The 13,214-nt window shown below is 41.9% G+C and overlaps 2 protein-coding genes across 4 annotated transcripts; one reads left to right on the forward strand and one right to left on the reverse strand.

The window, feature by feature from the left end:
- Positions 1–903: 903 nt before the first annotated feature.
- LOC138584507 (NADH dehydrogenase [ubiquinone] flavoprotein 1, mitochondrial-like) lies at positions 904–4,341 on the forward strand. Its single transcript, XM_069656759.1, has 10 exons — positions 904–987; positions 1,970–2,052; positions 2,144–2,314; positions 2,438–2,621; positions 2,699–2,888; positions 2,992–3,204; positions 3,289–3,455; positions 3,545–3,626; positions 3,932–4,077; positions 4,178–4,341. The coding sequence occupies exons 1-10, from the start codon at positions 904–906 to the stop codon at positions 4,271–4,273; spliced, it is 1,416 nt and encodes a 471-aa protein (XP_069512860.1). The 3' UTR covers positions 4,274–4,341.
- A 221-nt stretch (positions 4,342–4,562) lies between these two features.
- Positions 4,563–11,422, reverse strand: khdc4 (KH domain containing 4, pre-mRNA splicing factor). Of its 3 annotated transcripts, none has more exons than XM_069656890.1 (14): positions 11,282–11,422; positions 10,316–10,499; positions 9,959–10,087; positions 9,795–9,874; positions 9,636–9,688; positions 9,360–9,538; positions 8,951–9,162; positions 8,738–8,798; positions 8,571–8,631; positions 8,190–8,461; positions 7,806–7,949; positions 7,221–7,330; positions 6,279–6,364; positions 4,563–5,338 (listed from the first exon to the last, which is right to left on the reverse strand). In XM_069656890.1, the coding sequence occupies exons 1-14, from the start codon at positions 11,308–11,310 to the stop codon at positions 5,106–5,108; spliced, it is 1,833 nt and encodes a 610-aa protein (XP_069512991.1). In that variant the 5' UTR covers positions 11,311–11,422; the 3' UTR covers positions 4,563–5,105. The 3 variants fall into 3 exon arrangements, 2 of the variants coding, with proteins under 2 accessions (XP_069512991.1, XP_069512992.1); XR_011305451.1 differs by having other exon boundaries at positions 5,327–5,338; positions 7,221–7,302; XM_069656891.1 differs by lacking the exon at positions 4,563–5,338 and having other exon boundaries at positions 6,273–6,364; positions 7,221–7,302.
- Between the last annotated feature and the right edge of the window lie 1,792 nt (positions 11,423–13,214).

A 13,214-nucleotide genomic window follows, 5' to 3' on the forward strand; every position in this document is an offset into this window, starting at 1 on the left:
AGTGGGAAACTTTACAGTTTTACAAAACTAACTTGTGCTCCCTGGTGGACAAACTAAGTAATGAAGACACTGTTCAAAAATCATGCATTAAGCATTTTATTTTACAGTTGGTGTACGCTAACATACCTGTTATATGATACTTTAAGGCAATCATAGTAGGCCAGTTATTCATCACTCCAGCTTCATACCAATATTTTTGACCAATTTAAAATAAGATTTAGATGTACATACATCTGAATTAATGTCAGTAACTCTTTTATAGATACGTATAATACAAAATTATTTTTATAGAGCACCTTAAAATACCCCTTACCTTATTTCTGATTTAGTTCAGGGAGACAGGAAGTTGCCACTATTGGTTCCTTGTAAAACTAATTATTTCTGAGCTGAAGTGTAGACCTACATTAAGTCTACATAAGGGGGGCTCATAATAGTCTTTGCAATTCATACATGGTTAATATATATACATATTTTTCTTTCAAGTTAAACGGCATTAATTACCCATTAGCTAACATCAGTCAGCTACTCCCTAGCTAATGTTCCCGTTAGCTAGGGAGTAGCTGTAACGCCTTTGCTTTTTCTATGATCAAAGTCCATTTATGATAGTGCCTCTAACATGTCCATGATAAAAACAAATTTACTGTCTGTAGGTGCACATTCGTGTCGAATATATGGTACCTGTAGCGCGTCTCATGTGCAGCTGGTGCAGGATGTGACGTTGTTCGTTAATCCTCTTAGTTTAATTGAGCTGAACCGGCAGGCCCTCACCGCGGCTCCAGAGGATTCACAAATTGATTTGGTTGCATTAGAAGTCCGGCGGACAGCGCGGGAGAAGCAGCCGTGGAGTTTAAAAGAGTTTGAAGTGAGTTGGGGGTGTTTGCTTTTTCTACGGGCTCCTGCAGGATGCTGCCGCGGCGGATGCTGTGGGGCGCTGTGGTGCGTCAGGTCACTCCGCGTCTGACCTACAGCACTGCAGCACAGCCACAGGTAGGCCTGCTTTCACACAACATAACACACAGTAATATATACTGCAATATACTGTGTAACACACTACACTTGTCTACGTGTCTACAGGTAGCAAGTAACAGATTTTCACTAAAATAATTTATTATATGTTATCTATTATATGTATATATTTAAAGATAAGACATAGTATATGCTTTTGTAATCACTGAAAGTATTATGAAAGTGGTGAATACAAATATCAGCATATATCTCTTGAGGTGCATTGTACATTTTTTATTGTATGGCAGTATATTTGCATTATTAAACAATTCATGTACTGTAAACTGTATTACATGTTTTCAATATGCTCCCACTACACAAATTAATTCAGTGTTTTCAGAAATGCGTTTGTTTATCGTTGTAGTTGTCAGCTCTGGTTGATTCCTTCAATAAGTCAATAACATTTCATATTGATTGATGGTAATTCTGTAACAGCTGATTTTGGAAAAATGTTGTACTTGAAAGTATGAAATGTAAATAAGTAAATGCGTAGTTTTATTCCATACATTAAGTCTTAACAATTCACATAAAAAGAACTCACATTTCCAAACTTTTAAGACAACATTTTTTTTTTAGTTTTGATTTACGATTAATACATTATATTGACTAAATGATGACTCCCTTGTCTAAAAGATGAATTGTCATCTATATCAATAATTAAATATTCCTTTCGTCCTCTTTTGTTTTAAAAGCAAAAATACCAAAATCTGACTTTTTAACTGATGTGAGCAAAAGTAAAAAGTAGAAGAATATTGTTGGGCTCATCACTGTGGATCAAAATGATCTACAGGTATTTATTTAAAAGAAAATCAGCACATGAATTGATCCTGATACTTATTGTTGGTTGCAGCCCTAATGTGTGCAGGCAGCTCTAATTTTCATGCATCCATTTTTACAGAAACACTATAACACACAGTACCCTTTGTCAATCTTGCCTTTGCTCTATCTTCCTCTCTGTCATCAGATGAAGGCAAAAAAGACCAAGTTTGGCCCTCTGAGCGACCAAGACCGGATATTCACTAATTTATATGGTCGCTATGATTGGAGGTAAACACAGAGAAGGAATAACTATTTTCCCATTCTTGAAGAATTTGAACCCCAGTTAACATTCATGTCTCTCTTTTTCTCTTCCTATCAGACTTAAGGGATCACTCAAGCGAGGAGACTGGTACAAGACAAAAGAGATCATTCTGAAGGGATCAGACTGGATCCTAAATGAGGTGAAAATCTCAGGGCTTCGAGGCAGAGGAGGGGCGGGCTTCCCCACCGGCATGAAGTGGAGCTTCATGAACAAACCCAGCGGAGGCCGGTAGGAACAAGACAGGAAAGAATATCTGACCTTTCAGAGACACTTTAGGTGAGCTTCACTGTCCACACCAGTAATGACACCCTGGTGAAGTATAAGTGTGTGTTCGTCTTTGCTGTATCTTAGGCCTAAGTACCTGGTGGTGAATGCCGATGAGGGCGAGCCTGGGACGTGTAAAGACCGTGAGATAATGCGTCACGACCCTCACAAGCTGATAGAAGGCTGCCTGATCGCCGGGAGAGCCATGGGCGCTCGTGCTGCGTACATCTACATCAGAGGAGAGTTTTACAACGAGTCATCCAATCTACAGGTACACAAAGGCACACATACATGGCTTTTCAAGCTGTAGATGTTAGGTGATCTAACCTGTTTCTACTCTTCAAACAGGTGGCTATTAATGAGGCGTACAAAGCCAAGCTGATCGGGAAGAACGCCTGTGGTTCTGGGTACGACTTTGATGTTTTTGTGATGCGGGGAGCCGGAGCTTACATCTGCGGGGAGGAGACGGCCCTCATCGAGTCTCTTGAAGGCAAACAAGGGAAACCCAGACTCAAGCCGCCTTTTCCCGCAGACATAGGTGAAGAAAAGCTCCTGTACATGGATTACAGTGGTTAATTATGGTTTAACAGAGTTTTATTGTGATTTTAAGATATTTACTTCTTCTCTCTACCTCCCTTTAGGTGTGTTTGGATGTCCGACGACTGTTTCCAATGTGGAGACCGTTGCAGTGGCACCTGCGATCTGTCGTCGAGGCGGAGCTTGGTTCGCCGGCTTTGGGAGGGAGAGGAACTCTGGGACTAAGTTGTTCAACATCTCGGGTCACGTGAACACACCGTGCACGGTGGAGGAGGAGATGTCTGTTCCTCTGAGGGAGCTAATAGAGAGACACGCAGGTGTGTGGGTTCACAGTCTGACTCTGTGTTGATGTTAGTTCACTCTGACATGACTTCCTCTCTCCTCTCATGTGATTGGTGCAGGAGGAGTGAGGGGCGGCTGGGACAATCTATTAGGAGTGATCCCAGGGGGGTCCTCCACTCCCATCATCCCTCGACATGTGTGCGACGACGTATTGATGGATTTTGACGACCTGGTCCGAGCAGAGACGGCACTGGGAACCGCTGCCGTCATAGTTATGGATAAATCGGTAAACAGACCCCTCAACGATGTGATTATTAACACAGCATCTGCAGCGACAATCAGTTTAAAATATTATATTGCTTTTTTTCCCTCCAGACTGACGTGATCAGAGCCATTGCACGTTTAGTTGAATTCTACAAACATGAGAGCTGTGGCCAGTGCACCCCCTGCAGAGAGGGTAAGGAACTGCACGCTGGATTTAACACAAGAGCAGGAAATAAGTGTGCAAGGAACCATTTAATTCCTCTCACAACTATTGCTGTCTCTGAACTTTCTCTTTAGTCAATAAGTACTTAGATCTAACAGGTTTAAGATGTAAACATCCTATAAGGTGGGCTGAAGGTAGCGGAGGATGGAGGAGGGTATTTTGCAGAAGACCTCATTTATTTATTTCTAAACTTTGCTTGAAGTTTGATTACGGTGGGATTTGAGTGCGATAACTTTTTTGTTGTGTTCGCCTCTTCTCCGTGTCCTCTGCCTCAGGAGTTGACTGGATGGATAAAATGATGTGGAGGTTTGTTCGAGGAGAAGCAGCCGTCTCGGAGATCAACATGATCTGGGAGCTCAGCAAGCAGATCGAAGGACACACCATCTGCGCCCTGGGGGACGGCGCTGCCTGGCCTGTGCAGGTGATGAACTTTTTTTTTCAAGTCAGGCCAACTAGAGAAGCTTTGATGAAGTTTTACATTTAGATATAAAGAAGTATTCTCTCTCTTTATTTATCTACAGGGACTTGTCCGGCACTTCAGGCCAGTCATGGAGAGCCGCATCGCTCAGTATAACCAGAAACACCCTCAGAGGGAGCCGGAGATTGAGATGATATAAAACTGTTTAGATGTTACCAAAAGTATTTATAGGTCAGCATGCTATGCTCTTTTTTAACATAGTTTTTAAATGGGATAAGAATGTGCAGTGCATTTTAAAGTGCATAAAAATAAAGTTGTTCCAAGTTTAAAGTCATTATTAATGCAAAACCATCAACATGTTTTAATTGGAGGATAATGGCTGTAACATAATTGTGCAGAAAGTTGGCTCACTTAAGCCACTCTGTATTTGATGATGTGACAAGACTTGAATAAGGAAAAAACATGTAACAAAGAAACATCAGCTCAAACACGGCAATAAATTAAGTTTATTTATTTCATAAAAGCATGAAATAAGTTCAATAAGTTTACTACATGTGAGTCCATATCATCTGTACAAAAAGACCCGAATAGAAAAGGATGGTGCCACAGACTTGGACAGGGAAAAAGGAAAGGGGTGACAAATTAGCACAAGCTGTACTCGGGATAAAATGAAAGCGATCATTGATGTTCGACATCGTGGCCTTGACATTTATTTTTCTACAAAAACACGAAAATCAAACCCTTCTGCGGGCACGGGGTTTTAAACCATTCCAAATAAAACTGGAGTCTTTAGATCCACAAAATAGTTTGGAGCATCAGTCTTTCAAATGTTCGTCTTCAAGCTATAATGTCTGCACCAAAATACAAAGAAACAGGAGCTTTCTTAATCATTAGTACGTCCATGTGGACCCAAGTTCCTAAATAAACAGTCCTCCAAGTGATGAATGTGTGAGGGACAAAAGAGTTTGGCTCAGTTTGGGTGAATGTCCTTTAAGACTTGCCACAAAGCACTGAGGGAGATCTTTCCTGTTTTAGGGCGCCATCCAGAAAGGCATAGACTGCGGCTGTGACTGTGTTTTAGCACGAGGGGGAGGTGGAGGAGGGCAGCGATAGCCCTGTGTCCAGCCTGAGGAGGTGGAGGTAGGGGGAGCTGCCCCAGGGTTACCTGGCCCTGAGGCTTTGGAGGTTGAGTGGTCTTCCTCTTCATCAGAGGAGTCGCCTGTGTACGCCACCAAACCAGTTTTCAATCTCTTCACTGCGGGCTCTGAAAAAAGAAGAGGGGAAACATGCAGAAGAAAGGAAGAGGGTGCACATTTGGGAAGGGAGAGAAAAATGGGAAGAGAAAACACACACACAAAAAACAACAGCAGCAGCATCACATCAGACAGGTAAAGATAATTACACCAAACACATTTGGGAGAAACAAATAGTTAATAGATTTAAATCATAGTTTGTCAGCAGAGTAGAGGAGGGGGCAGCCGTTCGAGAGCAGCCATTGGTTGGTGGGGAGCGACATGATTGCGCCGTCCAATCGGTTGTCAGGACAGCGTCACAGGAAGAGTCGAGCCCCACCCCCAATCAGAATCCAGCATCACCCCCAGAGATACATGGAAGAGAAGAAAAACACAGAGAAAAAGAGAAAAACACAAAAACAGGAGAGATTCTCGTTAGTGAGGAAAGCAGACAAACTACAGACAAGGCAGGCTGATGATGTCATCAGAATGCGGCGATAAAGTGGACTCGATTATTCAGTCATCTTTACAAAAGGATTGAACAATGCACAAAAGATGTCGAGTCATAGCTCCACCTCTCTATCTGGAGATTTCTAGTCACAGCAGCAGAATCCTGAAAGAATCATAAGAAGCATAAGGGCCGGTCTGCAGCTGAGAGGGAGTCTGTGAAGCTCTAATCTGCCACTTAATACGGCTTCATTATACAAATCCAAAGATATTAATGCTACTTTAATTAAGTGTTTGGATATGTCTGCTCAGGATTTATGTTTTACCTTTACAGAAATCTCAACTAAGACCGATGAAATATAGACAAAGTCTAGTGGCCCAGAGGAGGATTTACATTGTGCTTTCCGCAGCTCTACATAAGGTCGTGAACCGATCGAGGCGTATTAAAGGGGCACAGTCCACAGGCGGGAACTGAGGATTTGGGATTTGGGCAGGGATTTGTCAACCCACAGGATAATGCCTTACCCACGGGGCCTTGCGGTGCCCTTCTCTCCTCCATCTTGGGTCTCACTCCATTCATTGGCAACACTGGTGGAGGCATTAGCTGCCTACTGGAGAACACAAAGAGAAGAAGTGTGAGCAAAATAAGACTTAGTTCATTATCCATTTTTCAATAACAAAATTTAGAGCTGCAATTATAAATCGATAAAAAAGATATTAAAAGTTAAAGTCTCAAAGATTTGAATTAAATAAATGTCTGTTAAGTCACTATCTATCGCCGAATGAGGTAACACAATGGTGATTGAGCCTATGGTCCACTGATGAAAGCCTTTGCAGAATATAGTTTTATTATGGACTGGGTGTCTGTGGCAACAAGCGGCGCCCAGTAAGTGACGCGTTTTCCATCACCCAGCAATGATTGGTCTGTCAGAGAGGGTAGGCGGAGCTAAGCGGCTGCTTTTCTGGTCTCTGCAAGCGTTGCGAGTAAACAGTAATCTACTATGGCTGAACAAACAAAGAAAAGATCGATAAAACGAAGGCTTGACTGGAAGAATTTCAAGTCAACTGAGGGGTTACAGACAGAGATACGACGCGTCGACTTCTAGGGGGTAGCCCTAGACGTTACACGTGTGCTCCCGCAATTACCATTTATCGCCATAGGTGCCGCCATAGACAACAAAACTGAGAACTTAGAGGTTATAACTTTAAGTGATGCGCTTATTTAATGTGAATATTTTCTGTTTTTTCTTCACTCTTAGATGAAACTAATTTGATTATCTTTGCGTTTTGAACAAAAAATGGCATTTGTGGACGTTAATTTGGAGCTTTGGCAAACACCGATCGACATCTCATCACCATTTTCTGAAGTTTTATAGACCGCGAAAGAAAATAATGATAAAAAATGTAAATAACCGTTTTGTTGTAGCTCTAATAAATTGCACTCAAATCTAACAAAACTCTGTGTACCTGTCCCTCTCACTCGGTGGGCCGGAGGAACTCGGTGGTGGGGGTCCTGTAGTCTCCGGGCTGCCCACTGGGAAGCCTGCACCTAAATTAGTCATATGAATGGGTCCATGCTATGAGCAGAAAAACACACAGGCGCGATTAGCACACATCCTCTACTAAACCCTGTCCTGACACTATTATATCACTAATGCCTATAGCAAAATATGTAACTGTGAACCGCTTACCACTGGTCTGATTATACTGAAAATTTTTTCCAGCCACTATGAAAGATACTAAAAGCTTATTAGTTTAAATAATATCCTTTTCTGAAACTACAAACTAAAAAGACAAAACTGTAAGTGAACAACAGGCAACAGCAATCAACTCGTGTACATGAATCATTTGAAGAAAGGAAGAGTAATGGTGGTAAATAAATCACAATGTCGTAACAGAGTAGCTAAAAACAGAGATGGCATATGATTGGCTGATGAAACTATTTGACAGAAGTTTGATAAATGAACAATGCGCTACATGTAGAAAAAAAGGATGAATAATAAAAACCAGCAGAGAATGGGACGCTGTAAAGACTGAGGAGCTATTGATCACCTGATATCCCAGTAGGCCGCTGTTCCTCTCGTCTGGGACCTCCTCTGTGAATCGTCTTTTCTGTGGTGGGTTGGCTTGGCAGACATGGGGTAGAGCTTTGGGTGGTCCTGCAGCTGACGGAGGAAAAGGAACAGGCGGAAGAGTCTGCAGAGAAGGAAAAAGTTACATTAATACTTGGCAAGTTTTCCTCCAGGAGGTTAAGACCATGTTTAAGTTAGCTTTTCTTTCTAATGAAATAGCAAGTAAAGTAATGTTAGCTAATGTCAGGGTGCCAACTTCCTCCCTCACTCTCTAATGCATCATCTGGTATTAAGTGAAAGGAAGGAAGCAAGATAATTTTGCTCATTCATTCTTTTAAAAGAAGACTTTATTGCACAAATGTACCTGTTGCATAACAGGAGCCGGTGCAGGGGCCAAAGCTGGAGCTGGAACCGGGGCAGGTGCAGGAGCAGGTGCGGGTACAGGGGGGAGGGTGTACTGATGAGGCACACCTGCAGGTGCTGTGGGAGGAATAGGAGGCGGGATGGCGTAAGGTATAGGGACAGGTTGTGGCTGAGGCGGTGGTACAGCCATGGGGTAGCCTGGCTGGAATCCAGCAGGAGGGTAGTAAGGAGGCTGCGGGGGCATCCCGTTCACGACTGGAGGCTGTGCAAAACCTGGAGGAGGAAGACGAGGGAAAAGGCTGTTAGCTGAGGAAAAACGGCAGTTAAGTCCGGGGTCAAGTGTTAAATCTAAATCCCAGAGAGGCAACCAGCTTTATTTTACCTTGCTGTGATGGCATCATTGAGCTCATTTGATTCAGGAAGCGAGAGTACTCTGCATGGACCTGGTGACAGAAAAACATAGAGGCTTGTTAGTGATTGAACTGGAAAATCAAACAACTGGGCAAAGTATCTCTGTTCAGCGTTTTGTAATATCAGGATATTACTCACTGTCTGAAGCAGGTTCTCACACAAGGTTTTTGCTGCTGCAAGCCCTTCTGGTTTAGGATGACTGGAGAGAGAATAGACTGCATTCATTTCTTGTGATCCTACAATGTTGCAAAAGAACCTCTGTGGCTAGTTCATTTAATTGCACACATAGGAATCATCCCTGATACGCAAAGAATCTTACTCTTTCTTCACCCATAGCACGCCCAAACCCACCTGATGTAGATGTACATGGGTTCAAAGGCCTCTCTTCCAGAGGCCGGCTCTAAGCAGCCTGATCCTTTTCCTCTGAGGAAGACTTTTGCCCCAGTCTCAGCCTGGATGTGCTGCAGGTACGAACAGCCAGGACCCTCGACGCGCTCTTTAACCACAAACCCCGGGATAGCGTGCTCCAGGCCCACAAAGACTTTATCTTGAACATAATGCATCTGAGAAAGGAAAGTCGAGATAAGTGCATGCATATTACTATATGTATCACCGTAGGTAGTTAAACGCTTTTACAAGATTTAATTTAAGTACGTGATTTAGGTAATTAAGTACTTTAAGTACCTTATTTAAATCAGTTTTGCAAAGTAGCATCGTCTAAATTAATCAGACGTAAAATGACATAAAGAAATTGTCTTACCCCAGACTGAAAGTGTGGTTTGTGGTGGGTCATAGGGGGCAGTGAGGGAGGAGGTGGGTTGTGCTGTTGGTAAACTGTGACTGAAGCTGCCGTCGGTGAGAAGGTTGAAGATGATGATGAAGCAGTTGCGGCCTTCACCACACCATTGGTGATGATCTCCTTGATTCTATTAACTGCCCCTTAAGAACAAGTGAAAGACACAATCAGTCTGATAACACCACATATGAAAACAAAACCTTTATAATTGACTCAAGATAAGTCTGTTTAAGTACTGACTGTCTACGAGATCTCTAGTCTGTCCTTGGACGTGCAAATACAGAGGTCGCTCCCTGAGTGGAAAGAGAATAAAGGCTGTGTTAACATAAAACACTTAAACACAGAAATGTTCATATGTTTTCAGATCTGTTACAGAATATGAGAAGCGAGACAAGTCACCCTGGTAATGCTTTGCCCTTCTCCTCTCCTGTCATGTAACGGCCTCTGGTAGAAACCGCAGCACCGCTCACTTTACTGATCTGCAGACAAGGAAATGTTCATATAAAGAGAAAGTTTATGAAGGAAATGATTAACTTACTTCTGTGGGATGTGAATGTCCTCACCTCATCCTGCGTTTGTCCACGTGTCAGGAGATTCCTACAGGTGATTGGGACGTCGTTTATCTCGACCTCAGCTACAACCAGGTCATCCTTGGCCTTGGATGGCATAGAAGGCTTCGCGACAGCTATAGCCTGAGAGAGGAGGGAGAGAGATAAAGTTTCACTAAACAGGGACAAGAGCACAAACACTGTTCAAAGGAGTATACCTGCCTTATTTCAATTAAGAGAACAGAGTAGTGAAAGTCCGGAATTTTGTTGGTTGCCCACCCCTGCTAAAACGCTTTAATGGCCCTGCATCAGAGCTGATGAGGATTTAAAGATCCCTTCAATAGAGACTTAATATGCATATAATGTTCTTACCTTATCAGGTGGTCCCGGGTTGCCTATTTGCGAGGGTTTGAGTTTGCCCTTTGCTACAAGCATTGCATTAATCTTGGCAGCCACAGCAGCTGCAGCATCCAGAGCTCCAGTGGGTGCAGCTTCAGCCTCCCCCATCCCACCAGAGCCAGGGCCGGGGCCGGGCTGGTCCCATTTGCTGCGGCGGCTGAGAGAACAGAACAACATGACAGGAGATAAGATAAGGGGAACTGAGCACACCTTTAAATTAATTTGTTAAACGTTAAAGTTAAAACGTTAAAAAGTTAAAGCTTAACTCGCATCGAAACAACTGAGATAAGACCGAACTTTATTAACCCCAAAGGAAAATATAGTGCCAGATAGCTCCAAAAATACAGTACAAATTAAATAAAAAAACATAAAACAACTCAAATATAAGTGAAAGTACAATGTGTATGGGTTAATGCAAAAGAGACCGTGCCTAACTATATTACAATAGCTATCTCCGAAAGTAAACAGGAAGTAATGGTAGCAGTTAAACTAACAGTAGTATTTACAGTTACATGCACAGGATCATGAATGTAATTGTACACAACAATAAAGAAAAGATTATATTGCTCCTGTAATAGACACGGTACTAATAAATATAAGTAATACATCTAATATAATAATAAATAAAAGTACTAACATCATTTCAAGGAGTAACACTCTCATTTTCAGCTCAGTGTGAACGTTTGTGTACACAAAAGTAAAGCCACATTGCATTCCACATGAAGTCTTTGAAAGTATTAAATATAACATGTAACTACAGGATAATAGCATGAATCAGCGCGCACAGTAGCAGTAGCAGCAGCAGCAGCAGCACGACAACAGCCGCCATGATTACATAAACTAGCTATCGTTTGCTAGCCAGCCGGCTAGCTGACAGCATTTTGACGGCGGGTCAAAAACCACAGAAACGCGTAAAAACAGCCCGTTTGACACACTCACCCGCCGTTTTGGGTTCCACAATATGACATAAATATCCTGTCACACGAAAATTTTCCTCTCAGTGCAAAAATAGATGCAAAAAACCTCCTTTAGCTCTGCACAGTCTACTCTGTGTTGGTTGGTAGCCACTGCTCCTACATGCCTCTGTGTGTGTTTCCGCCTCCGGTAAGGTTGTTTGGAGCTGTGAATAATACCACAAGAAGGCGCCAGATACCACCACATATCTCTCTGCGAGCATTAAAAAGGTTCAGAACTGATACTGCTTCTACACACTTAAGAGAAACCGGAATTATAGAGATAACTTAATTGTTTATTTTTTGTTTCTTTCTTGCCAATCTACTGCTCCCTACTCCAGTCCAGTAGGTGGCGTTAATGCACCTTTAAGATGGTACCATTAAAACCATTAAAGAAGAAGACCGCTACTTCACCTGTCCTTGTCCCTGCAGCTCTTGTTGAGTTTCTTCAGAGGAGGCATCAAAGTCTCAGTTCGAGGGAAAAACCTTGAGCTGCAGCTCGAGCTTCATGACCAAACCTGGACATTAACCAAAGGTATGTGAAAGCTAACTTTTTATTTAAATGTCTTAACTTAAGCTTCACTTACTTGTAAAACTTTTGTGGGGATTCCTGAAGTGTTTCACATTTCCCACTCTTGAAATGCAAACACTTGCAAACTAGCGTTTTGCTAACTGAAATGTAACTTAATACTTGTACTTAATTAAGACAACTAAATTGATTCATGATGCATAATGTAAAAATTCTTTAGTGAGTGTCATATGTCAGTCTGAACTACAGGATGATATATGTACATGTGTCGAAGTTGCAGCTCATGAGCTAGCTAGTTTCTACATAATGAATGCAAAAATAATTTTAAGAAAAATATATTTCATATTTAATGGGCCCTAAATAACATACTCTAAAAGTTTTATTGTCTCTTCACCATTTTCACCTCTTTGGCAAATAGATTACAAAATAAAAGTCCTCATAATCTTTCAAACTAAACTTGATTGAAGGTTGTCAGAGCTGCTGGCTGACAGTTTTTTCTTTTGTTTAGACAGTACATTAAAGGCCCTGTTTGTTTCTTAAGGTGGATGATGAGACCAACATCCAGCATCCTGCACACAGACGGACTGCAGCATCATACCTACAGGCTACCAGGCGGTCCTGATGTCCTGGGTTATTGAGAGTCACTCTGGCAGGTACAGGTGTTCAGTTACTGACCACCCAGGAGCTCCGAGACATGGCCAGGAGGTGCAGGTTACTGTGGAAGGTGAGAACGCTGTGTGGGGGCAACATGGATCAATAGATTGAACAACCAGCAGCCCTAGTTGAATTTCTTTTGTTCTGTGATGCAGGGTGTTGAAAACAGTCTGCAAAATGGCTCTCTTGAGTTTGATTAGGATCAGGGTCTGTCATGTGTACGTAAGAGGAAGTGGCCTGCTTTGAAAGGCTCGGTATTGGTTTTCAATCACGACAGCGGCTTTGTTCATACTTATCCATTAGGAGTGAGGTTATTTTTACTCTGCTGATTTGAAGGTGATGGATTATATTCAGTCCTACAGCAGTTTCAGCTGCTCCTTTTCATATTTGCTAAACTAAACTATTGGTCGAAATAAATTTGATTTGAAAATTGTTGTTTCACATTTTGATATGTAAAGAAAACCAGAGAATCCTGTTGTGGTCAGTGTGCAGTATTCTTTTGTTAGCTTTTCAAGTGAAACATTTTGATAATACAAACACACACACACACACACTCACACACACACACATTTTATGGTGTACATAAACTTATTAGAGATCTGATTTAACCGTGGCTGTCTTTGAAAAAGCTTCAAAGTACATTTTACACATGAGACATTTTAATCAGTTTTATTATCTCTCCTTTAAAGTATTAAAGTTTTCTTATCAGTAATAAAGTGTTGATAAAGTAAAACAT

Source organism: Semicossyphus pulcher, unplaced genomic scaffold (genome assembly GCF_022749685.1).
Source record: "Semicossyphus pulcher isolate SPU_LCO1_2020_fin unplaced genomic scaffold, fSemPul1.0.p SCAF_9, whole genome shotgun sequence".
NCBI classification, from domain to species: Eukaryota; Metazoa; Chordata; class Actinopteri; order Labriformes; family Labridae; genus Semicossyphus; species Semicossyphus pulcher.